This window comes from Engystomops pustulosus, chromosome 7 (assembly GCF_040894005.1).
Source record: "Engystomops pustulosus chromosome 7, aEngPut4.maternal, whole genome shotgun sequence".
NCBI lineage: Eukaryota > Metazoa > Chordata > Amphibia > Anura > Leptodactylidae > Engystomops > Engystomops pustulosus.
The window spans coordinates 100422331-100446189 of record NC_092417.1 but is presented as its reverse complement, the minus strand read 5'-3'; the positions used below and the strand labels follow the sequence as shown (position 1 = coordinate 100446189).

The 23859-nt window shown below is 43.5% G+C and overlaps 1 protein-coding gene across 3 annotated transcripts in view; it reads right to left on the bottom strand.

Moving 5' to 3' along the window:
* The window catches only part of LOC140070672 (serine/threonine-protein kinase Nek11-like), a 334707-nt gene that overhangs the window by 28292 nt on the left and 282556 nt on the right, over positions 1-23859 (bottom strand). For all 3 annotated transcript variants that reach the window (XM_072117429.1, XM_072117431.1, XM_072117430.1), the window contains exon 13: positions 3314-3402. In XM_072117429.1, the coding sequence (XP_071973530.1) occupies positions 3314-3402 (89 nt within the window). The remainder of the gene's footprint in view (positions 1-3313; positions 3403-23859) is intronic.

Below are 23859 nucleotides of genomic sequence, written 5' to 3'. Positions count from 1 at the left end.
GATCACCAGATCACAAAATTTTCTTAAATTTATATTTGCGGTAAGGGAGAAATATTTGCAGTGTAAAATCCTACAGTAATTAGAGGTACAATATGCTTTAGAACACTGTGGAGCAAGAACTTTTGTTATTCTGGAAATGTAGAGTTTGTTAGATGTTTTCAAAAGGGTTTTCCCATGAAAGAAAATTCTCAAATTTCAATCCCCTAGTGATGTTTACACAATAAATATAATTCTAAACCCCATACTGCTCACAGCCATAACATACACTGTCAGCTCTGCTGTGCCTCCCTCCCCCTTCCCTGGATAAAGAACTTATCTATCTGTAGCTTGTAGCTTTACTCATCTCATGCTACTTGCTGGCAAGGAGTCTGTGTGTGTGTGACCTCATCTTGGAATGCAAGAGGAGGGGCCGATGCAGAGAGGAGCTCAGTGCTGTGTCAGACAAGAGAATAAAGTGTCCTGCCTGACCCAAGACTTCTAATTCAGCGTCGGATCTTGGGGCAACCAAAATAGTTTATACCAGGACTGAGGACTAATTGAGACAGTTTGGAATTATATTTGTGAAATGCTGTATATTTTTTTAATAAGAGTCAACTAGAGAATGTGTTATTTTGTTATCCTGAGTATGTTTAAGAATCTTGTCTTTGTGGGAAAAGGGACCAATCGTTCACTTTTTTATTGACATCCTTGTATTTGGCTGTTTTATGTGTAATAGTGTTATATATTTTTTTTGTCCTAAAAATAATTATTTTATTATTATAACTAACTAAACCATAGTTACAGTAGTTAAAAACATGTATTTAATATACCTCAGTACCTAGCACTTTAAAGTGCTCAGTCGGGGACTTTATGCCCAAGCCAAGATACATTGTAGTCAACGAATAGTATGTGAGAGGAAGAGGCAGTACCATGGACTGTGGTAAATGTGGTAAACCTCCATAAACTGCCATATAGTACTATGGTAGTATAATCAATCAGACAACCTAGGGTTAAGGTACCCTAGGGGGTCTGAAAAATAGTAAAAATAAAATTTAAAAAAGTTTAAGAAAATTATATTAAAAAAACCTAAAAATTCAAATCGCCCCCTTTTGCCTAGAGCTCATATAAATATAAACAGTAAAAATAATAAACATGTTAGGTATCGCCGCGTCCCAAATTGTCCGATCTTTCAAACTATAATAACGATTATTCACAGAGTTTAACCCTGTAATGGAATAGCGCCCAAAGTTGAAAGTACCACTTTTTGTCATTTTGAAAAATATAAAAAATTCTAGAAAAAGTGATCAAAAGGCTGTACAATCTTTAAAATTGCAAATGTCATCAAAAGTCACAAAAAAATGACACCACCCACTGCTTTGGTACACCGAAGTATGAAAAAGTTATTAGCGCCAGAAGATGGAAAAATGAAGAATTTTTTTTTGTACAGGTCTTAATTTTTGTGAATGTATGAAAACATAAAACCTACATAAATTTGGTATACTTGTGATCGCACTGACCCAAAGAATGTCCTCCAAACCGCTCCACCGTCCGCAGGCAGCCGTGTTCTCTGCGACACTGGAACCAACGGTTTGGTCACCGGCCAGAGTCCACACTCTGCCACCCCTCCTGCAGGACCCTAAAATATCCCCCCTCCTTCAGTCTCTGACCTGATGAAGACACTGTTACGGTGTTGAAACGCGTTGTCAATAAACACGAATAAAATTTCCTTTATTTCACTCTGGATGTAGCGCGTCGATCTTTTTCCCCTTACCATTTTTTACCCCTTGCATCTATTACCCAAAGAATGAAAGAGACATGTAATTTGGGGCGCACAGTGATGGCTTCCTGTTACCCAGTACATGGCATGGAATATTAAATGCTGTCACTATGAAGTGCAATTTGTTATGCAGAAAACAAGCCCTCATACAGCTATTTACATGCAAAAATAAAAAAATTATACATTTTTGAAGGTGGGGAGTAAAAAACGGAAATGAAAAAGGGCCTTTGGCGTTAAAGAAAACCTACCTATTAAGGCAGATCCGGTGGCAGGTTCCTCTAATCTGTAGCAGGATAGCCCTTTTTAGGGGTAATCCTTCAGTGTCCCAAATCTTTTAGAATTTTTAATGGCCCTTAAATGCAAATTTACTAGAGAGGCTACTGGGGTATGGAGTAGCCTCAGTAGAGGCTACACTGCGCGGCTACTCCATGCCACAGTAGCCACTTGCGATCCCCCTACCAATACATCTTTAGCATGCAGCTAGTAGGAACTGTGCACACTTGTCCGCAAAGCCATGCGCATGCTTCAGAGCTACTGTGCATGCACAGAACCCAGCTTCGAGGGCAAGTGTGCACAGATCCTCGTAGCTGTGCTTTGAAGATGTGTTGGTAGGGGGAATTTACATGCATCCCAGTAGCCTCTTTAGTAAATTTGCATACAAGGGCTTTTAAAAATTTTCAAAGATTTGGGGCACTAAAGAATAAGCCCTTAAAAGGGCCATGCTACAGATTAGAGGAATCTGCCTCCAGACCTTAATAGGTAGATCCATGGTAGGTTTCCTTCAAGGGGTTAAAGGATGAGTAGTGCTGTCTGTTTCATTTCTATTGAGACGATCAATACAGCCAAGTCACAGTACATAAATAATTAACACAGTGATATCACATTAAAGGAATAATAAAGACATTGACATCATAGAACAGGAAATACATGTTTAGTCAATGTCTTACCTGGCGGAGATTTTTGCAATAGACTATAGTGAGTAAATGCAACAGTCCAGGGAGCTCACACCCCTGCGCAACCAGCGCCCACTCTGCTCCTCGACTGTGCGGGATGGAAAATCCCAGGGACCGATTTGGGGAGATTGGGGGATGGGGAAAACTGGCAGAAAAGGCCTAATAAATCTCCCCATTGTTGTCTCAAAACAGGAATAATACACACAACAATGTCACAATACAGGATAATACATGCAGCGATGTCACAGTACATTGATAATACACAGTGATGTCACAGAATAGGGATAATACACACACTGATGTTACAGAACATGGATAATATACACAATGGTGACACAGAACAGAGATAAGACACACAAAGGGGCTTAGTTATCAGGGCTTTTGAAAAGTGTAAATCACTATGTACATTATGCCTCTTCTGTGACATTACTGTGTTTATTGTTCCTCAACTATGACATCACTCAGTTTATTATCGGTGCACTTTGAAAAAACTGTGTGTATTATATCTGTACTGTGACATCACAGTGTGTATTATTCCTGTACCAACAGGAAAGTTTCTGTGGTCATACTGGATTAAATGTAAATTTTGCCTGGTAACACCCACCTGTTGTTCTGATTTGGGCAGAGAGATTGAGAGAACTGAACCTTCAAAGGATTCTTCTTGGTCACTGTCCTCCTCCTTACTGCAGATGTCTATGGGATGCCAAAGAAAATATTGAAGAAGTTTTGTACAAGTTTACAGTATAGTAAAAGCAGAAAAGTTTGAATATGAGTGCAAAAATTGCAAAAATTACCCTTTTTATTCCTGTTTTAGCTCTTCCACAATCTATGATACCCCAGTCAAGAGATCTTTGTATACCTGAGCTAACTCCCATTACATTCCATTACATACAAGCAGTTAGACCAGCTAGTCATACAACATTAGAGAGTATGCCTCAACCCTATTGTAGTCAATAACACTATGACTTTTCATATGCTGGAGAAGTATGACTTCTGCTTCCATATTGTGGTCACTGATGTGCTATCTAGTTCATCCTCCCAATTTCTCCAACAACCTTGAAGGTTCAGTCCAGCATTTTCTCCACTGTGGAAGGTAAATGAATGAATTAAAAGGTATAAAACTGGAATGACTCAAAAGGTGTTAGAAATTTGCAGATCTCCTGGACAAGACCTGGTCAGGAAAGACTATACAGGCAGTCCCCGGTTACATACAAGATTCTGTAGGTTTCTTCTTAAGTTGAATTTGTATGCAAGTTGGAACTGTATATTTAATAATTGTAACCCCAGCCAGAATTTTTTTTCATCTCTGTGACAATTGGGTTTTAAGAATGTTGGATTGTCATAAGAACCAAAGTTAATAATAAAGCTTAATTGCAGACACCTTTGATAACGATTATAGCTTTTTATTGTAGCCTAAGGCTTAAAGGGGTTTTCCGGGAATATGAATGATAAGAAGATGACGTGTGTATACGTAGATCTTAGCATGGGGACAATAGTGTCCAAGGTAGTGACTGGAATGGTAGGAGGTTTTCTGCCTTGCTGTTGATGTGGGTAGGGGGAGGGTGGACTGCAGATGTTTTCTTTCCCTCTTTCTCTCACATCCAAGATGGGTTTTTCCTTTCCTCAAATATGGTTCTGATAGAAGAGAAAAAGGTAGTGATCTTTCTCTATAATGCAGCTGATAGAAGGCTTTGAAGAAATATCTGGCCTTGTAATCAACTGGGCCAAATCAGTTTTGCTGTCCCCACATACAGAAGTTTATATTTTTGGAAGGAATGGAACATAGTGATCAATTTAAAAGGTATGTTAGATTGTATGACTATGATGGGATATCAAGAATTTGGTGAATATGTTGGTAGGGTTGATAGGATGTTTTTGAAGAAGCTTGGTTTATGGTTCATAACTCAATTGTTGGAGGTAGCAACTCTTAACAGTAGAGAAAAATTGCTAAATATACCATACAAGTGAAGGGGACAGCATTCTGGTAAGGACAGGAAATGGAAAGAGAGAGGTCTTCCTGTCTGCTCAGGCCCAGATTTGAAGAGACACTGAGCTTTCAGTCAAAAGAAGGAGGCATGGTTCACTGGCAGCCTGAGGAGACATAACTCTTCTCTTGAGAAGTTAACTCTTCTATACTTATTTGCATTTCAGAAAAACATTTGCAATTAAGCTACAGTGCCTCAGTGGCATAATTTTTTAGGTGATGTGGGGAAGAATTTTAACCCTTTACCAGCAGGTATTAAGGGTAAAATTCCACTGACAGGTCTTCTTTAAGTTAGACGTTGAATCCTCCTTACTGCAGATGTCTATGGGATGCCAAAGAAAATATTGAAGAAGTTTTGTACAAGTTTACAGTATAGTAAAAGCAGAAAAGTTTGAATATGAGTGCAAAAATTGCAAAAATTACCCTTTTTATTCCTGTTTTAGCTCTTCCACAATCTATGATACCCCAGTCAAGAGATCTTTGTATACCTGAGCTAACTCCCATTACATTCCATTACATACAAGCAGTTAGACCAGCTAGTCATACAACATTAGAGAGTATGCCTCAACCCTATTGTAGTCAATAACACTATGACTTTCCATATGCTGGAGAAGTATGACTTCTGCTTCCATATTGTGGTCACTGATGTGCTATCTAGTTCATCCTCCCAATTTCTCCAACAACCTTGAAGGTTCAGTCCAGCATTTTCTCCACTGTGGAAGGTAAATGAATGAATTAAAAGGTATTAAACTGGAATGACTCAAAAGGTGTTAGAAATTTGCAGATCTCCTGGACAAGACCTGGTCAGGAAAGACTATACAGGCAGTCCCCGGTTACATACAAGATTCTGTAGGTTTCTTCTTAAGTTGAATTTGTATGCAAGTTGGAACTGTATATTTAATAATTGTAACCCCAGCCAGAATTTTTTTTCATCTCTGTGACAATTGGGTTTTAAGAATGTTGGATTGTCATAAGAACCAAAGTTAATAATAAAGCTTAATTGCAGACACCTTTGATAACGATTATAGCTTTTTATTGTAGCCTAAGGCTTAAAGGGGTTTTCCGGGAATATGAATGACTTAAATAAATCAATATAACAAAACTCAATGTCATTAGTCACAAAATGGAGCCTAAATAGTTTGATTTTATGATTCACAAAATTTTATGGCCTCTCTAAAGTAATCACCAAGATGGCCGCCACTGGAAACTACAAGTACCAAGATCCTTTAGTTCTCAGTAACTCCTCCTCCCTCTTCTGCTCTGCTCCCAGTGATGATCTAAAAGGTTTTCTTGCTCTGTTACCATAGTAATGATGTGTAACTGCCATCACCACAACACTGGCCATACTGGATGCACTACAACCAACCAACTACAGCCAAGCATAGTGGTGATCGAATGACCTGCCCAGGCAGGTGCAGGACATGTGATGTGGACATGTGACCAGCGGCCATCTTCTGTCCTGTGTATGCTCTGCAACGGACCGCGTGGAGGAAATTAACGGACTGATTAAAGGGCCAGTAGCATTTAAATTCTTCATTATAGTCTATAATATAGTCAGCAGCATTTTTCTGCTAAGGGGAGCAAAATTTTAGATAATAACTAATTACATATAAGCTTATATTTTAAGGACCCATTTGTATATGGATTATGCTGATTCCTGGAATACCCCTTTAAGTACAGTAAGTTACCAACATCCAGAGCTCTGTTTGTAACTAGGGGTCATGTGTAAGTCAGGTGTTCTTAAGTAGAGGACCGACCGTAGTTGAAAATAGTGGCCCTCAGCTGCACTAGATGTGTGTGACCAGAACAGGTATTTGTTTGGTCTCCAAGCAGTTCAAAGCCTGGGCAATTATCTCCTATATATATAGGAGATTTATCAGGGCTTCTAAGCCAAAATACTGGTGTAGAAGCCTTTAAATAATGACATTTGCTAGCAAACCACCAGCAATTGTGATTATTTCCTTTTTTAACGCCATCTACTAGGGGGCGTGGAGGGGCGTGGAGGGGCGTGGGTGGCAGGGGAGTTGGCCAGCATGGGGTGTTCCTTGCCTGTGCCTGTTCACTCGCTACAGCAGCCAATATTCATCATGATAAATCACCCTCTATAAGTAACATTTCATGAAATCATTAGGCTTATACATCCTGCATTTAATATCCTTGTTCGATATGTCCTTGGAAAGAGTTCATTAGCATCACTATGTTGCTTTGCAAAGAACGAGAGAACAGATTATTCATCATGGAATAATGTCATCTCAGTAAAATAACTGTGTGAACTGGGAAACATGACAATACTTGGCTTTCAAATGTATTTTCATTACAATTCGATATGTACAAGTGCTGCTGCGGTACATAACAGTACAACTGCTACTGCTATAGGAGTGAGTAGGTGGAAGATGGAAAACATGGTTATTGTACTAAAGACTTGTACTTTATTTATGATGGTCGTTTGTTATCTCATCGTTTGATTAATTATCTATATTTCCAGAAAATAAGAATTAATAATACATCTCTTTGTTTTATTAACTTATTAGGGCAGGATCAGGTTCTCTGGGATAGAAAAACAACAGAATTTTGAGAAGTGCATTTTGTGTGTTGGAATTGCTTTGGTAATTGCTGGAGGAATCCTGCTGCAAACAGTGCCATCCACAGTGGAAACTAGACGCACAAGTAAAAATCTACTGAAAATTGGAATTGAAGGTCAATTTTTTTGTCCTAGTTTATGGGTGATATTTAGTGAAATGTCATCCAGTTTGCTGCTACTATACAAGGCAAAGGGTTAGATGCTGTCCGGTTCACAGTTTCTAATCTGTCATGAATACAGTCCATGGGAACTGAGCTTTAGGGGTCATTTGCTCATCAAAATATGTACTGAACATTTCTACACCATGTGTCTTAAGTTTGGCTGTGTGCTCCTGTCTTTTCGTTTTCTGCTGGTCAGATTGCTTTTTTAATACATTAGAGTTAAGGTCTTTAGTGAATTTGCAAAAGAAGTCCGCAAAAAGTCAAAGCAGCTCTAAGCTATTTCCTAAGCCTGGCAAGAGTAGGTATCGAGCACATGCACCATAAAAAGTTGCTAAAAAAAGAAAAGGCCAAGCCAAAACAAAGCTTGTTCCCCCAGAAATTGTACCAGCCTTTGAGTCCTATTCACTAACTTGACTTTTCTCATAGACTCTGAATGAAGTGGTAATATTCATAGTGAACCATATGTCATATGGCAGCTATGAGGATCAGTGTTCCTAATTTTAGTGGGGTTAAGGAGAATGTATTTCTTTATAACTCCATTTAGTCTAAGGGTGCCCATACGCAATGAGAGGATTTTTGAATATAAGGGCATATTGACCACCAATCTTAGGCGTACTTCTCCTGCCTCTTAGTATCTCCGCCAGGTTAGACATGGAGATTGCTGATGCATTCTCTTCTGGTTTTCTAGCAGAGACTATAGTTAATACTTTAACTATATAAGAACTAGAAATAGATGGTTCAATGGTTATAGTAGTGTCAGACTACTTTATTGAAAGCAGGCTAAGGGTCATACATAATGATAAAGTGTAGTTATTCACCACTCCAGTGAAAGCCATAGACTGGCTAAAAGTGACCGTATAAGCATAGAAAGCTAAAGGAAATAAGAAGATGACGTGTGTATACGTAGATCTTAGCATGGGGACAATAGTGTCCAAGGTAGTGACTGGAATGGTAGGAGGTTTTCTGCCTTGCTGTTGATGTGGGTAGGGGGAGGGTGGACTGCAGATGTTTTCTTTCCCTCTTTCTCTCACATCCAAGATGGGTTTTTCCTTTCCTCAAATATGGTTCTGATAGAAGAGAAAAAGGTAGTGATCTTTCTCTATAATGCAGCTGATAGAAGGCTTTGAAGAAATATCTGGCCTTGTAATCAACTGGGCCAAATCAGTTTTGCTGTCCCCACATACAGAAGTTTATATTTTTGGAAGGAATGGAACATAGTGATCAATTTAAAAGGTATGTTAGATTGTATGACTATGATGGGATATCAAGAATTTGGTGAATATGTTGGTAGGGTTGATAGGATGTTTTTGAAGAAGCTTGGTTTATGGTTCATAACTCAATTGTTGGAGGTAGCAACTCTTAACAGTAGAGAAAAATTGCTAAATATACCATACAAGTGAAGGGGACAGCATTCTGGTAAGGACAGGAAATGGAAAGAGAGAGGTCTTCCTGTCTGCTCAGGCCCAGATTTGAAGAGACACTGAGCTTTCAGTCAAAAGAAGGAGGCATGGTTCACTGGCAGCCTGAGGAGACATAACTCTTCTCTTGAGAAGTTAACTCTTCTATACTTATTTGCATTTCAGAAAAACATTTGCAATTAAGCTACAGTGCCTCAGTGGCATAATTTTTTAGGTGATGTGGGGAAGAATTTTAACCCTTTACCAGCAGGTATTAAGGGTAAAATTCCACTGACAGGTCTTCTTTAAGTTAGACGTTGAATCAGGAAGTATGCTATATAAAATTTTTGTCACGGGTGGTCCCGCGATCCATATCACGGATCGCGGGGTCACCCGTGCCTCTCGCTCCCCGCCTGTGCGGCGCAAGCGCAGCTTACGTGTCCCGGCTCCTGTCCCGGCCTCTCCAGTCCCGGCTGCCGCTGCTCCTCTGTCCTCGGCCGTGCGCGCGCGTCCCCGGCTCCTAGGGCGCGCACGCACCAACTTCTTCAGATTTAAAGGGCCAGCGCACCGCTAATTGGCGCTGGCCATTTCAGGTAAACTATTTATTCCTGCCTCTTCCTGTGATCCCTGCCGGATCTTTGTGCCCTGTGCCTTGGAGAAAGCTTTGTTTATGCCGTGCGCTGTTTATGTGATTTTCCGTTGTGACCCTGGTTCTGTTTTTGACTTTGCTCCTTTGCCGCCTGCCTTGACCTATTGCTACGTCCCTGACTCCGATCCTGTGCTGCCCGTCCTGACCTCCTGCCTGTCCCCGACTACGAGTTTGCCCGCCGTTTCTGTACCCCGACCTTGGCTGCCATTGCGGACAAGTCACGCCTGTGGAACGACCTGGTGGTACCACGCCGCAGCAAGACCAACCTGCTTTGCGGCGGGCTCTGGTGAAAACCGGGTATCACTTAGACTCCGGTCCCAGGTTGTGGCTTGTGTTATCGTCCGCAGTGGTCCAGAGGATCCACAACCTCGAATCCTGACAGTAAGATCCGGCCATGGATCCCGCCGAGGTTCCGCTTCCCACTCGGCCGACTCTGGCTACCATCGTGGTCCAGCAATCCCGGGAGATTGCCGCCCAACGTGAACAACTGGAACAGGTTTCCGCCATGCTGCAGCAACTGCTAGCCAACCAGCAACAACAACAGGTTCCTGTGGCTGCTCCCGTGGCTCCCGCTACCCCGGCTAGTCTTCCCGCCGTTGAACCCAGGCTACGCTTGTCTATGCCCAGCAAGTATGACGGTGATCCTAAGATGTGCAGGAGCTTTATAACCCAGTGCTCCCTGCACATAGAATTCATGCCATCCCAATTCATCACGGAGCGTTCCAAGGTGGCATTCTTCATCAGCCTCCTCTCCGGGAAAGCCCTGGCTTGGGCTACCCCACTTTGGGACAGAGACGACCCGGTCACGGCAAATCTGACAGCATTTCTGGCAGAGTTCCGGTCTGTCTTTGAAGAACCAGCACGGGCCTCTTCTGCTGAGACGGCACTGTTGAATCTACGCCATGGGAACTCTTCCGTGGGAGAGTATGCCATCCAGTTCCGTACTCTGGCTTCGGAACTCTCCTGGAATGATGAGGCTCTGTCCGCAGCTTTTAAGAAGGGACTCTCCTCTCACGTTAAGGACGCTCTGGCCGCCCGGGATTTGCCGCCTACCCTGAATGCTCTCATTACCTTGGCCACCCGTATTGATGTGCGTTTTAGGGAGCGTGTCGAGGAGTTACGTCTTGAACAACCCCAAGTCCGCCCACGACGTCTTCCCCGCCTGGCACCTACTTTCCACAGGCCGCTCCAGCCTCCTGTAGCACCATCTGCCGAGGAGCCTATGGAGGTGGACAGGGCCAGACTCTCTTCTCAGGAACGCAATAGAAGACGTCAGGGTAACCTCTGCCTGTATTGTGCCAGCCCTGAGCACTTCCTTGGGACTTGTCCCATCCGTCCCCAGCGTCCGGGAAACGCCAGCACCTAGGGTTCTTGGGAGAAGCGTCCCTAGGTGCAAGTAAAGCTTCTCCACGCCTGATGATTCCTGTTCTTCTCTGTGTTGGTACCCGCACCCAGATCCAAGTCTCAGCTTTCTTGGACTCCGGTTCTGCAGGGAACTTTGTGGATGCCGTCCTGGTCTCCCGGCATCACATCCGGGAAAAGCCTTTGGTCATCTCCTCTGTCAGTGGCCAAATCCTCTCCGACCCGGTCCAGTACTGCACCAAGCCTCTGTCCATGCAAGTCGGTGTGCTGCACAGGGAGAGTTTGTCTTTTTATGTACTTCCGCGCTCCACCTCCTCCATCCTGTTGGGCCTACCCTGGTTGCAGCTCCACGCGCCCGTTCTTGACTGGAAGTCGGGGGAGATCCTTCAGTGGGGTCCTAATTGTTTGTCCCGCTGTGTGAAGATGTCTCTTCCAGTACCCGTCCTGGCTTCAGCTGTGGCTCCCAAGGCCCTGGAGGGTCTTCCTGTTTGCTATCAGGACTTTTCTGATGTCTTCTCTAAGAAGCAAGCCGAGACATTGCCGCCTCACCGTCCTTACGATTGTCCAGTGGATCTGCTGCCGGGTACCTCTCCGCCGCGGGGTCGTGTGTACCCGCTATCAGTACCTGAAACAGCGGCCATGTCTGACTATATCAAGGAAAACCTGCAAAAAGGATTTATTCGTAAGTCCTCTTCTCCGGCTGGTGCAGGTTTTTTCTTCGTGACCAAGAAAGACGGGTCACTCCGTCCGTGCATTGACTACCGCGGACTTAACAAGATCACCGTTAAGAACCGCTATCCATTGCCGTTGATCACGGAATTGTTTGACCGTCTTCATGGAGCCAAGATTTTCTCCAAATTGGATCTTCGAGGGGCCTACAATCTCATTCGTATCTGCCAGGGAGATGAGTGGAAGACCGCCTTTAATACCCGTGATGGTCACTTCGAGTACCTGGTAATGCCGTTTGGACTTTGTAACGCACCGGCCGTCTTCCAGGAATTCGTTAACGACATTTTTAGAGACTTACTTTATGTCTGTGTTGTGGTCTATTTGGATGATATCCTGGTTTTCTCTCCGGACCTTGAGACCCACCAAGTTCATGTACGGCAAGTCCTCAGTCGTTTAAGGGCCAACCGCCTCTATGCCAAACTAGAAAAGTGTCTATTCCATCAGCAGAGTATCCCATTTCTTGGCTATATAATCTCTGACAGAGGTCATCAGATTGATCCTGCAAAGTTGTCTGTGGTTCTTCAGTGGCCCCGTCCAGTAGGACTATGCGCTATACAGCGGTTTCTAGGCTTTGCGAATTACTACCGGCAGTTCATCCCACACTTCTCCTCGCTGGTATCCCCTATCGTGGCGCTCACCAAGAAGGGTGCTAACCCCCGACTCTGGCCTTCGTCCGCTGAGGAGGCCTTCACGAACCTAAAGTCCAAGTTCGCTTCAGCCCCAGTACTGGTACGTCCTGACACAGAGAAGCCTTTCCATCTGGAAGTAGATGCATCCTCGTTGGGGGCCGGTGCAGTGTTCACGCAGAAGGGTTCCAAAGGCCGAACTGTCACCTGCGGATTTTTCTCCAAGAGTTTCTCCTCCGCTGAGAGGAATTATTCCATAGGAGATCGTGAACTGTTGGCGATTAAGCTTGCCTTAGAAGAGTGGCGTTACCTCCTGGAGGGAGCTCGGTTTCCGGTCAGCATTTATATGGACCACAAGAACCTTCTCTACCTCCAATCTGCTCAGCGACTAAATCCACGTCAAGCCCGCTGGTCACTCTTCTTCGCCCGGTTCGATTTCCTCATTCATTTCCGCCCTGCCGAGAAGAACATCAAGGCTGACGCCCTTTCTCGTGCCTCGGATGTTCTTGGGGAGGAACCGGCTCCTCAGCATGTCATTCCTCCTGACCGACTGGTACTGGCTGCGCCTGTGGATCTTCGTCAACTACCCCCTGGCAAGACATACATACAACCTGCTCTACGTAGGAAGATTCTGTCTTGGGGACATTGCTCACGTGTGGCTGGGCACCCTGGGGTGCAGCGTTCTATCGCCCTCATTTCCCGGTTTTACTGGTGGCCAGATCTGGCCAAGGACGTTCGGGATTTTGTGGGTTCCTGTGCTTCCTGTGCCCGAAATAAGCCGTCACGTCTCAAGCCTGCTGGTCTTCTTCTGCTGTTGCCGATACCCAGCTGTCCTTGGACTCATATCGCCATGGACTTTATTACGGATCTACCGCCTTCTTCTGGCAATACCGTCATCTGGGTGGTGACTGACCGATTTTCGAAGATGTCTCATTTTGTCCCTCTTCCAGGTTTACCATCTGCTCCACATCTTGCCAGCCAGTTCTTCCATCACATCTTCAGACTCCATGGACTTCCCCAGCACATCGTCTCTGACCGTGGGGTTCAGTTTGTCTCGAAATTCTGGCGTTCTCTCTGCAACCAACTTCAGGTGAAATTGGACTTCTCTTCCGCTTATCACCCCCAGTCCAATGGACAAGTGGAAAGAGTCAACCAGACCTTGGGCTGCTATCTACGCCATTTTGTTTCTGCCCGTCAGGACGATTGGTCCACTCTGTTGCCGTGGGCAGAGTTCTCCTATAACTCCTTGGACTCTTCATCCACGGGTTCTGCCCCATTTTTTGTTAATTATGGATTGCATCCCCGCCCTCCTCTGCCCCTGCCTGTGCCATCGGAAGTTCCTGCTGTTGAGGAATTGGTGCGGGACTTTAAGACCATTTGGGAACAGACTCGTTTTTCCTTACTACAGGCTTCGGCTCGAATCAAGTCCCAGGCCGATAAAAGACGCAGGCCTTCTCCTGTCTTCAATCCTGGTGATAAAGTCTGGTTGTCCTCCAAGTATGTCCGACTCAAGATTCCTGGCTACAAGCTTGGTCCTCGTTTCCTGGGTCCCTTTGTGGTGCTGAATCGCATCAATCCAGTTTCCTACAAGCTGCGTCTCCCTCCCACCATGCGCATCCCGAACTCCTTCCATGTCTCCTTGCTTAAGCCTGTTATCTTGAACCGCTTCTCCCGTCAACTTTCCCCTCCTGCCCCTGTGGCCGACTCCTCTGACATCTATGAGGTTAAGGAAATCCTGGATATGAAGACAGTGAGGGGTAAGCGGTTCTTCTTGGTTGACTGGAAGGGGTTCGGGTCAGAGGAGAGATCTTGGGAGCCCGAGGACAATATCTTGGACCAGGACCTCTTGCAGAGATTTCTCCAGCCCAGGAGGAGGGGGAGGCCGAAGGGGGGGGGTACTGTCACAGGTGGTCCCGCGATCCATATCACGGATCGCGGGGTCACCCGTGCCTCTCGCTCCCCGACTGCGCGCCGCAAGCGCAGCTTACGTGTCCCGGCTCCTGTCCCGGCCTCTCCAGCTCCTGGCTCCTCCGTCCTCGGCCGTGCGCGCGCGTCCCCGGCTCCTAGGGCGCGCGCGCACCAACTTCTTCAGATTTAAAGGGCCAGCGCACCGCTAATTTGCGCTGGCCATTTCAGGTAAACTATTTATTCCTGCCTCTTCCTGTGATCCCTGCCGGATCTTTGTGCCCTTTGCCTTGGAGAAAGCTTTGTTTATGCCGTGCGCTGTTTATGTGATTTTCCGTTGTGACCCTGGTTCTGTTTTTGACTTTGTTCCTTTGCCGCCTGCCTTGACCTATTGCTACGTCTCTGACTCCGATCCTGTGCTGCCCGTCCTGACCTCCTGCCTGTCCCCGACTACGAGTTTGCCTGCCGTTTCTGTACCCCGACCTTTGCTGCCATTGCGGACAAGTCACGCCTGTGGAACGACCTGGTGGTACCACGCCGCAGCAAGACCAATCTGCTTTGCGGCGGGCTCTGGTGAAAACCGGGTATCACTTAGACTCCGGTCCCAGGTTGTGGCTTGTGTTATCGTCCGCAGTGGTCCAGAGGATCCACAACCTCGAATCCTGACAATTTTATTTGCCAAACCAGTTATACCTAGAAAATGGATACAAAAGGAAGAACCATCTATTAATGAGTGGAAAATTCTTGTTACACAGATTGGAGTCTATGAAAAAATAAGCCAAAAGATTTTGTCATATTCACTTTAAAATTAGACCAATGGCCAAAATCCTGCAGTTCAGACAGTAAGGCGGGTAAGACCGCGGGTCAGTGATAGGTTGTTGGCAAATGTCAAACATATGTACTCTGTTCCCACTATATGTTCACCCTTAATTTTTTAAAATTAGTTTTACTGATGTCTTCGTGACTATAACTTGAGCCAGTAAATCTGCTACTATATTTTGTCTGTTTTCTTTACAATGTACTATTGAACCTTTAATATATCCTTTACTTGATATGCACCACAACTTCCTGTACTGGTGTTGTATATTGCTGATAATAAAAGATTATGTTTTCATCCCCCATTCCTTCCTTCACTTAATTTTATACCAAGGTGCTAGAGGCCATATAATTATATTGGGATTTTCTTCCAGGAAGAACAGTGTTCATACAATACTGTACAATACATAAACCAGCACTACCATAGAGATATAAGGAGTAAGAATTGCTTTTCTACATTATTACTTATCAATAATAAATGCCTCTGTATTGCTGAGGTGTTTTTGGTTTCACGTGTAGCTTAGAGATGGTTACATTATCCCTATAACAGCCAGATACTGACAGCCGCTAATAGCCGTCTGTCCTTCCCTATCTAATCATTTCTAACTGGCGGAGGCTCATACACCCTAAAGGTAAGCACAGCAACTTCAGTGCACTAGGAAAAATCTATCCTGTTTGTCAGGAGGAACTTAGATTATAATATTTGCAGACAGGGTCAGAAAAGGAGGGAAGCAAAACAAAATAATAACATTCTAAAAAAATGGATACATCTAAGCAAATGAAAGTCATACAGGGACCATTATTAACAAAGCAGAGAATTCAGTCTTTCATCAGGCATGAGGGCACAGGTTCTATGTCTAAACTTCCAATAGCCCCAGAATAAGAAATGCAGCTTATGATGAGCACTCATTTTACCACCTTTAACTTTCAATAGATAATGACTTATCTGATTAGTCACTATAGGCAAGCCGATATGGTAACCCATCAAATGTGATAGAAATAAACCAGAAATAGCATTACCCCCTTATAAGAACTTATAAGGTCCAAAAGAGGTAAAAATGGTGTCAAAATATACTATTCAGTTGCTACCCATACATCATAGTCTTGAGTGTGGAGACGTCTCACATCTAACAGCATTGTAGCTATAGGGGGAAACAGACATAAAACTCAAATCCTACCAAATGCCCTCTGCCACCTAATAAGAAACCGTATACGCTATAGATTCTAGCATTATAAGTAGATAGCAGCAGGGCCATGACAAGGCATTTGGTGCCCTAGACAGACAAGCAAAATTGTGGCTCCCACCTCACAATTGTAGAAAAAACACATCACAATCAGAGCCAAATCTGAGGGGAAAAATGAAATGCATCCTCCCATTAAAAATGATAAAAATGAATCTAAGAGGACCACTGCTATGAGATTATCTACAATAAAGCCTGCAGTAAATATGGCACAAAAAATGTATATACCAAAAATATAAATATATACCTACAATGAATATACCAAGCACATAGATACCAAGGACTATGCTGCACATATGATAATTTACCAGCAATGCATAAACAGCACACATAAATATATACCAAAAATGAATATACTGCAAGTATAAATATATCAGCAGTGAATAACCACAGATAAATATATAGCAGCATTTGATGTACTGTACAACCGGGCTGCACTTGGGCACAGATATCAGTTACTGTCCACAGTGAGGCCCATTTACGAAGAAAGTCCGAAACTTCACTAAAAGCGCTCTGCCCGTGTTTAATGCTGGGTGCAACAATAATAATGTGCGCCAGAAATCATGAATCTGTCGCTTCCCTGCAATGGCCAGACAGAGTTCACCAACTTTTTTGTGGTGCACCTTTAAAATAGGGCATGCAACAGACAGTACGGCACTCGGTACCATTAAGTGCCGGAATGCCCCATAATTTGTGTTCCACAGTGCCTAGCGCAGCTGCGACCACAAACGAGTTGCGTGCGATACAAAAGTGGCGTGGTCACTTCTTAAATACCTGTGCAAGCCGTTTTCACCTAAAAGAACATGCAAAGTCCACCAGAAAAGCCCTTAATGTGGTCCATTATGTTGGGCTGTTCCATCCCGGTCTTCTTCGTGGTGCATCATGGTTGAAAATCCTTTTCAAATTATTTCTAAAACAATTTTTGGGGTATTTTCTTTAATCAAACAAGGGGTACCAACATGTTTGTACATGTGTGCATGTAGCACATGCCCCTAGTATATAGGTAGCCCAGCACATGCCCCCTGTATATAGGTAGCCTAGCACATGATACCAGTATATAGATAGCCAAGAACATGCCCTCAGTATATAGGCAGGCCAAAACATGCCACCTGTATATAGGTAACCCAGCATATTTCCCCAGTATATCGGTAGCCCAGAACATGCTCCCAGTATATAGGTAGCCCACCACATGCCCCCTATTTTTAGGTAGCCTAGGCATATTTGTCCCTATATATAGGTAGCACAGGCACATGCCCCACTATATATATGTAGCCTAGGCACATGCACCCCTGTATATAGTCACACAGAAGGAGCAGGCAGCTGTGATATGGCACTGCCTGTGTCCAGTTATCAGCAGGATGTGTATCTTAAAGACAAACATTGCTATTGAAGGCCAGGAAATCATCCCCAGAGTAGAAGACGATCGCCTACACCTCGTGTCTCGCCTACAAGTCCCAGCCTTGGGTGGCAGGCTAAAATTAAGTGAACATAAAGCTTCATTTTGAGGGATTGAATCAAGATAACTTATATACAGAAATAAGTACGTATTCCTTTAAGACCCATTGCTGTAGTATTCATCTTTTTTAGGAGTGCCAAATGTAGCTGGGTACATCCTTTAAATTTCTATGTTAGTATCATAATGAACAGGAAAATATAGAGGATTTAAATGTGGCTGCTATAGAACCCTTTTTTCTACCCTTTTAACTTCTTGGTTTTCTCAGGACAGATATGGTATTGTGCTAATTTTACAGCTGGTATCCACCTACTTTGGCGTGTTAGTGTACTGTATTTTGGGTATGTCCCCAGTTTCTTCTATTTCAATAGTAGTTTTTATTTTTATTTTAGCCACATGTGTAATAGCATGGGCTCATTACTGAGATAGATGCAAGACGCAGCCCCATATTTCGATGCCTTAGTAAATCCCCTGACTGTGCTTTTCATGTCCTCCTTAATCCACTGCAAGCTAAAGTATAGCTACTAACTAAACACCATGTAATTGCTATGTTCCCGGTTTGTTTTTCCCCTTTTCTCAGAGGAGACATCAATTACCATTCACTTAATGAGCCCCTGTAGTGATTTCGCTTCAACCTGTCATCCTATTATTACTGGATACCACTGGGTAATGTGCCTGATGCCAGATATGCTGCTTACACTATAACAGGGTTGTGCCATTGTATGTACTGGCAACAAAAACACCTGCAATAAAGATGCAAAGTTTATAATTATACATCATTATGTGGAATATAAAATATGAATAAATCACAAGGCAAATTTAGTAAGTTTTGGTAACATAAGACACGCCCACAAATACTGAAGATGAAAAAAAAGGTTCACATTTTTTCAGAATGAGTTGCTGTACACCATGAATAATAACTAACTCTACCCATGCCCTGTATAGAATGAGCCACCATGCCAATGGCATCAGCTCTTGGGTTCTTGGCCTAGTCAGCTAATCTGGCTGAAATATTGCACACTATTTTGTTCCATTTCATGCTCTACCAGTAGATGATTTATTCCATTCCAGACCGTTTAGTGGTTTCTAGGTTAACCTGTATCATACAAGGTAAGGCTGCAAACTCTCAGTTCATTGCAGTATATCGTGTGGTACTAAAAGGTGAGCAGGTTATTACAACAGAAATTACAACAAAAATGAGAGATATATACAGGATACATAAAATATCTTGCTGTCTGCTCAGCCTTATTATGGCCTATCCCAAATTGCATGCTGGGATGTTTTATCAAACATAATACTTATTCATAGTATCCCATTACCTATTATATACTTCTGAAATGAAGAGGGACCACTCTTCTGGTATCTGAGGTAGTCATAAAATGCTTTTCATATATACGTATAATGATCCACACAATACCACATTAAACCCTGACGTTTTAATGTAAATCAATAATAGACAGATGAATCTGCAGACTTGTGAGTCGATGCCATGTCCCATGCATGATAGAGAAATGGTGTTAACTTGTACCTTGCATGTCTGTAAGGTAGCATATTGACTTTGGTCATGAGACTTAAATATAGAAATTTATCGAAGACCACCCCTTTGAAAATATGGCTACCATAGAAATCCACTAAGTTCCATACTGCTAGGTCCAAGAAGCCCCATTAATGTTACGTTTGTTAAATGAAGCCAAGGTCGCCCTGATTTTTCTTTTCATTGGCTGTAATAAGAAATATAGTAATAAAAGGTTGGGCAACTAGTAGACATGACCCCACCCTCCTATGATGTCCATATAAAAGGCGGTTTTCTTCATGAAACAACCCGTTTAAGTCTAAAATCCCCCATATTAACGATGATAAATTATTTAAAATTCTCACTGAAATGAGATTGTGTATTTGTAACTTAAGCAAAGTGCATATGAGTGTTTTTCTGACTAAGTCAAGACATGAAAACTTTGCATGACTTAAACATTTATCTCATCTGATAAATTTAGGTCAAATATGCTTAGTAGAGCAAATTAATGTGAAGCTACATAAATTTTATGAATTATGTGTCACACTCCTGGGTACTTTGTTTTAGCACTTTCAGGAGAAAATGCTAAACGACTCCCGTGACTACAACCATTAGAAGACAAAAGGTTGTCGGAGCTGTAAATAAACCAATTTGTGAAACACCTTAGAATTGCCTTTAGTGCTATCAATGGAATGAGAACAGGGACAGAAAGGATCAGTATAGACTTTATGAATAAACTCTGAATTACCGGTAGTAATGATCCACTTTTTGCTATTTGAAGATACAATTCCTGTAAATTCAAGATTCTTCACAATCTTTAGGTGACTATCCAGGTAACTGCCTGCTGTCACTTTATCTGTGCTACTATTTTTCAGGCTATCACTAATCTATTGCAAAAAAAATAAGAACTGTCGCTCTTGGCCAGTCTGCTTATTCCCGACTATTAATAATTATGAAGGAGCTATGTGCAGGCTAAATAGAGCGGGATTTACTAGATTATTATATTACATTATACGAGTTAGTGGGACTATAGAGAAGACTGTAAGCAATACAGTGAACTATCCTGAAAATGCAGTTGCTAGTACACAGTATTGTACTAGCACAATACTGCCCCCCCAGTATATAGCCTTTCAGCTCCTGCCATCTATAGCAAGCGCCTTCCCCACCTATAGTATATAGCCTGCCAGCCACTGCCCCCTGTAGTATATAGCCTGCCAGCTCCTTCCCCCCAAGTATATAGCCTGCCAGCCACGTAGTATATCGCCAGTCAGCCCCTGTAGTATATAGCCTGTCAGCCCTCTTAGTATATAGCCAGCCAGCCCCTGTAGTATATAGCCTGCCTGCCCCTGTAGTATATAACCTGCCCATCGTCCCCATTATATAGCCTGCCAGCCCCATAGTATATAGCCAGCCCCATAATATACAGCTATACAGCCCCCCCCAGTATATAGCCTGCCAGCCCCAAAGTATATATAGCCAGCCAGCCCCTGTAGTATAAAGCCTGCCAGCCCCAAAGTATATAGCCTGCCCATTCCCCCAGTATATCGCCAGCTCAATCATCCCAGGATGCCAAGCCTATAATTAAAATAAATTAACACTGTACTCACCTTCAAGATGCCCCCCAAAGGTCCTCCTCTTTCTACTGATGCTCCATTGCCTCTTTGGGTCCTATTTAGCTAATTCGGCTCCTCTTCAGCTCCTCTTTGGGTCATTCGGCTCCTCTTTGGGCCCTTGCACATGGCTGGCATAATGATGTCAGCTGCTTTCCGACGTCATTGTTTGTGAGTCGCCGGCATTGTGAGGGGACCCAAAGAGAAGTTATAGGACCCAAAAGACCCAAAGAGGCACCGGAGCATCGGAAGAAACAGAAGGACCTTTGGGGGTGGGGATGTGGGCATCAGAAAGGTGAGTACAGTATATGGCCAGCCAGCCCCTGCCCACCTGTAGTATATACCCTGCCAGCTCCTGTCCCCCAAGTATTTAACCTGCCCATCCCCTCAGTATATAGCCTGCCAGCCACATAGTATTTAGCCAGTCAACCCCTGTAGTATACAGCGTGCCAGCCCCTATAGTATATAGCCTGCCCATCCTCCCCAGTATATAGCCTGCCAGCGCCATAGTGTATAGCCAGCCCCTGCAGTATATAGCCTACCCATCCTCCTCAGTATATAGCCTGCCAGCCCCGTAGTATATAGCCAGCCAGCCCTGTAGTGTATAGCCATCCAGCCCCTGTAGTATACTGCCTGCCAGCCCGTGTAATATATAGCCTGCCCATCCTTCCCAGTATATAGCCTGCCAGCCCCATAGTATATAGCCAGCCAGCCCCTGTAGTATATAGACTGCCAGCCCCTATAGTATATAGCCTGCCAGCCCCTGTAGTATATAGCCTGCCAGCTCCTCTAGTATATAGCTGGCCAGCCCCTGTAGTATATAGCCTGCCCATTGTCCCCAGTATATAGCCGGCCAGCCCCATAGTATATAGCCGGCCAGCCCCTGTGGTTTATAGCCAGCTAGCCCCTGTAGTATATAGCCTGCCAGCTCCTGTATTATATAGCTGGCCAGCCCCTGTGGTATATAGCCTGCCCATCCTCCCCTGCAGTATATAGCCTGCCAGCACCATAGTATATAGCCGGCCAGCCCCTGTAGTGTGTAGCCAGCCAGCCCCTGTAGTATATAGCCTGTCAGCCCCTGAATTATATAGCCTGCCCATCCCGCCAGTATATAGCCAGCCCATGCACCCCAGGATGCCAAGCCTGTAATTAAAAGAAATTAACACTGTACTCACCTTTCCGATGCTCCTCCTCCTCTTCTTGCTTCTGATGCTCCGGTGCCTCTTTGGGTCATTTGGCTCTTCTTCGTCAGCTGCTTGTTGACGTCATTGTTTGAGAGCGGCCGGCATCATGAGGGGACCTGAAGAGGAGTGAAAGGACCCGAATAGGACCCAGAGGACCCGAAGAGGCACCGGAGCATCGGAAGCAACATAAGGAACTTGGGAGGGGAGGGGGGGGGGTTGTTGGAAAGGTGATTACAGTGTTAATTTTTTTATGAACTCAAGTTTAAGCCGAGTTAGGTTTTTTAGTACTATTTTTGTGTTTATACTTGAGTATATATGGTAAGTGAAACTTCAGTAATGTTATGTAAATAATTTGTTGCATTGGCTGATCAATAATGGAAAAATGGCTTTCCGACTAAAGTAATGTGGATAGTCTTTATTATTTTCATACTATTTGCCTTTACCTGCTTTAAGGGAAACCTACCATCATAACTTTGCCTATTAAGGTAGACCTGACGGTAGGTTTCTATTAACCTACAAAACCCTAATCGATCTTTACCTAATCCTATAATACTTTTCATAGTTTCATAGTTTATACGGTTGAAAAAAAACACTTGTCCATCAAGTTCAACCGAGGAAGGGAAGGGATTGCATGAGGAAGGGATTTAGGGGAAATAATTCTATATACCATAACCATCAATGTTATTTAGGTGTCCCTGCTGTGACCAGCGCCTGAGGCAGGCTATCCCACAGATTGACAGTTCTCATAGTAAAAAAGCCCTGTCGTCGCTGGTGATTAAACCTTGTTTTCTCCAGACGGAGACAGTGCCCCCTTGTCTTTTGATTTGATTTAATCTGAAACAATTTACTACCATATTTTTTGTGTGGACCATTCATATATTTATATAAATTAATCATGTCCCCTCGTAGTCATCTCTTTTCCAGACTAAATAAATCTAGTTATTTTACTCTTTCCTCATAAGACACTCCATACCACTTATAATTTTTGTGGCTCTACGTTGAACCCTCTGCAGCTCCAGGGCATCCTTTTTAGAACTGAACAGCATATTCCAGGTGAGGCCGAACCAATGCCTTGTACAGTGGTAATATTACATCCCTATCACGAGAGTCCATACCACTTTGATACATGACAAGATCTTACTAGCTTTACAGGCAGCTGATTGACACTGCATGCTGTTATTCAATTTATGATCTACTAGTACCCCCAGGTCCTTCTCAACAAGGGACTCTCCCAGATGTACTCCCCCAAGGACATATTTTGCCCCCAGGTGCATAACCACATTGAACCTCATTTGCCAAGTGGACGACCAAACACTCGGTTTGTCCAAGTCACCCTGCAGCCTATAAGCATCCTCCATAGACTGTATTACACTACACAGCTTGGTGTCATCTGCAAAAATAGACACAGTGCTATTAACTCCTACCTCTATATCATTAATAAATATATTAAATAGTAGTGGGCTAAGCACAGAACCCTGGGGTACACCACTTCTAACTGGTGACCATTCCGAGTAATTATTATTGACCACAACTCTCTGGATACGATCCTTCAGCCAGTTCTCAATCCAATTGCAAATGATTTCTGACAAACCAATAGATTTTATTTTACCCATCAGGCATCTATGAGGGACAGTTTTCACTGAGGGGAGATAAAGGGAGTATAGATTGGTTAAAACTTAACCTTTAATAAATTATTAAAATGTTGATGTTAAAGATATTGTAACCACAGTGTAAACCTGACACCATTGAGTGTACAGAACAGGTGAAATTAAAATTTAAAAGCCCCAGACTGCAGGTCAATAGTCACTGTTCAAGTCTGGGACCAGTTGAATATGCAGAGGAGGCTGAAAAATTGTGGATAATATGGGTAGACTGAGCTGCCAACCTAACAGTCCATTGTTGTTTTCACATGTAGACTGTATTGTGCTGCTCTGATAAA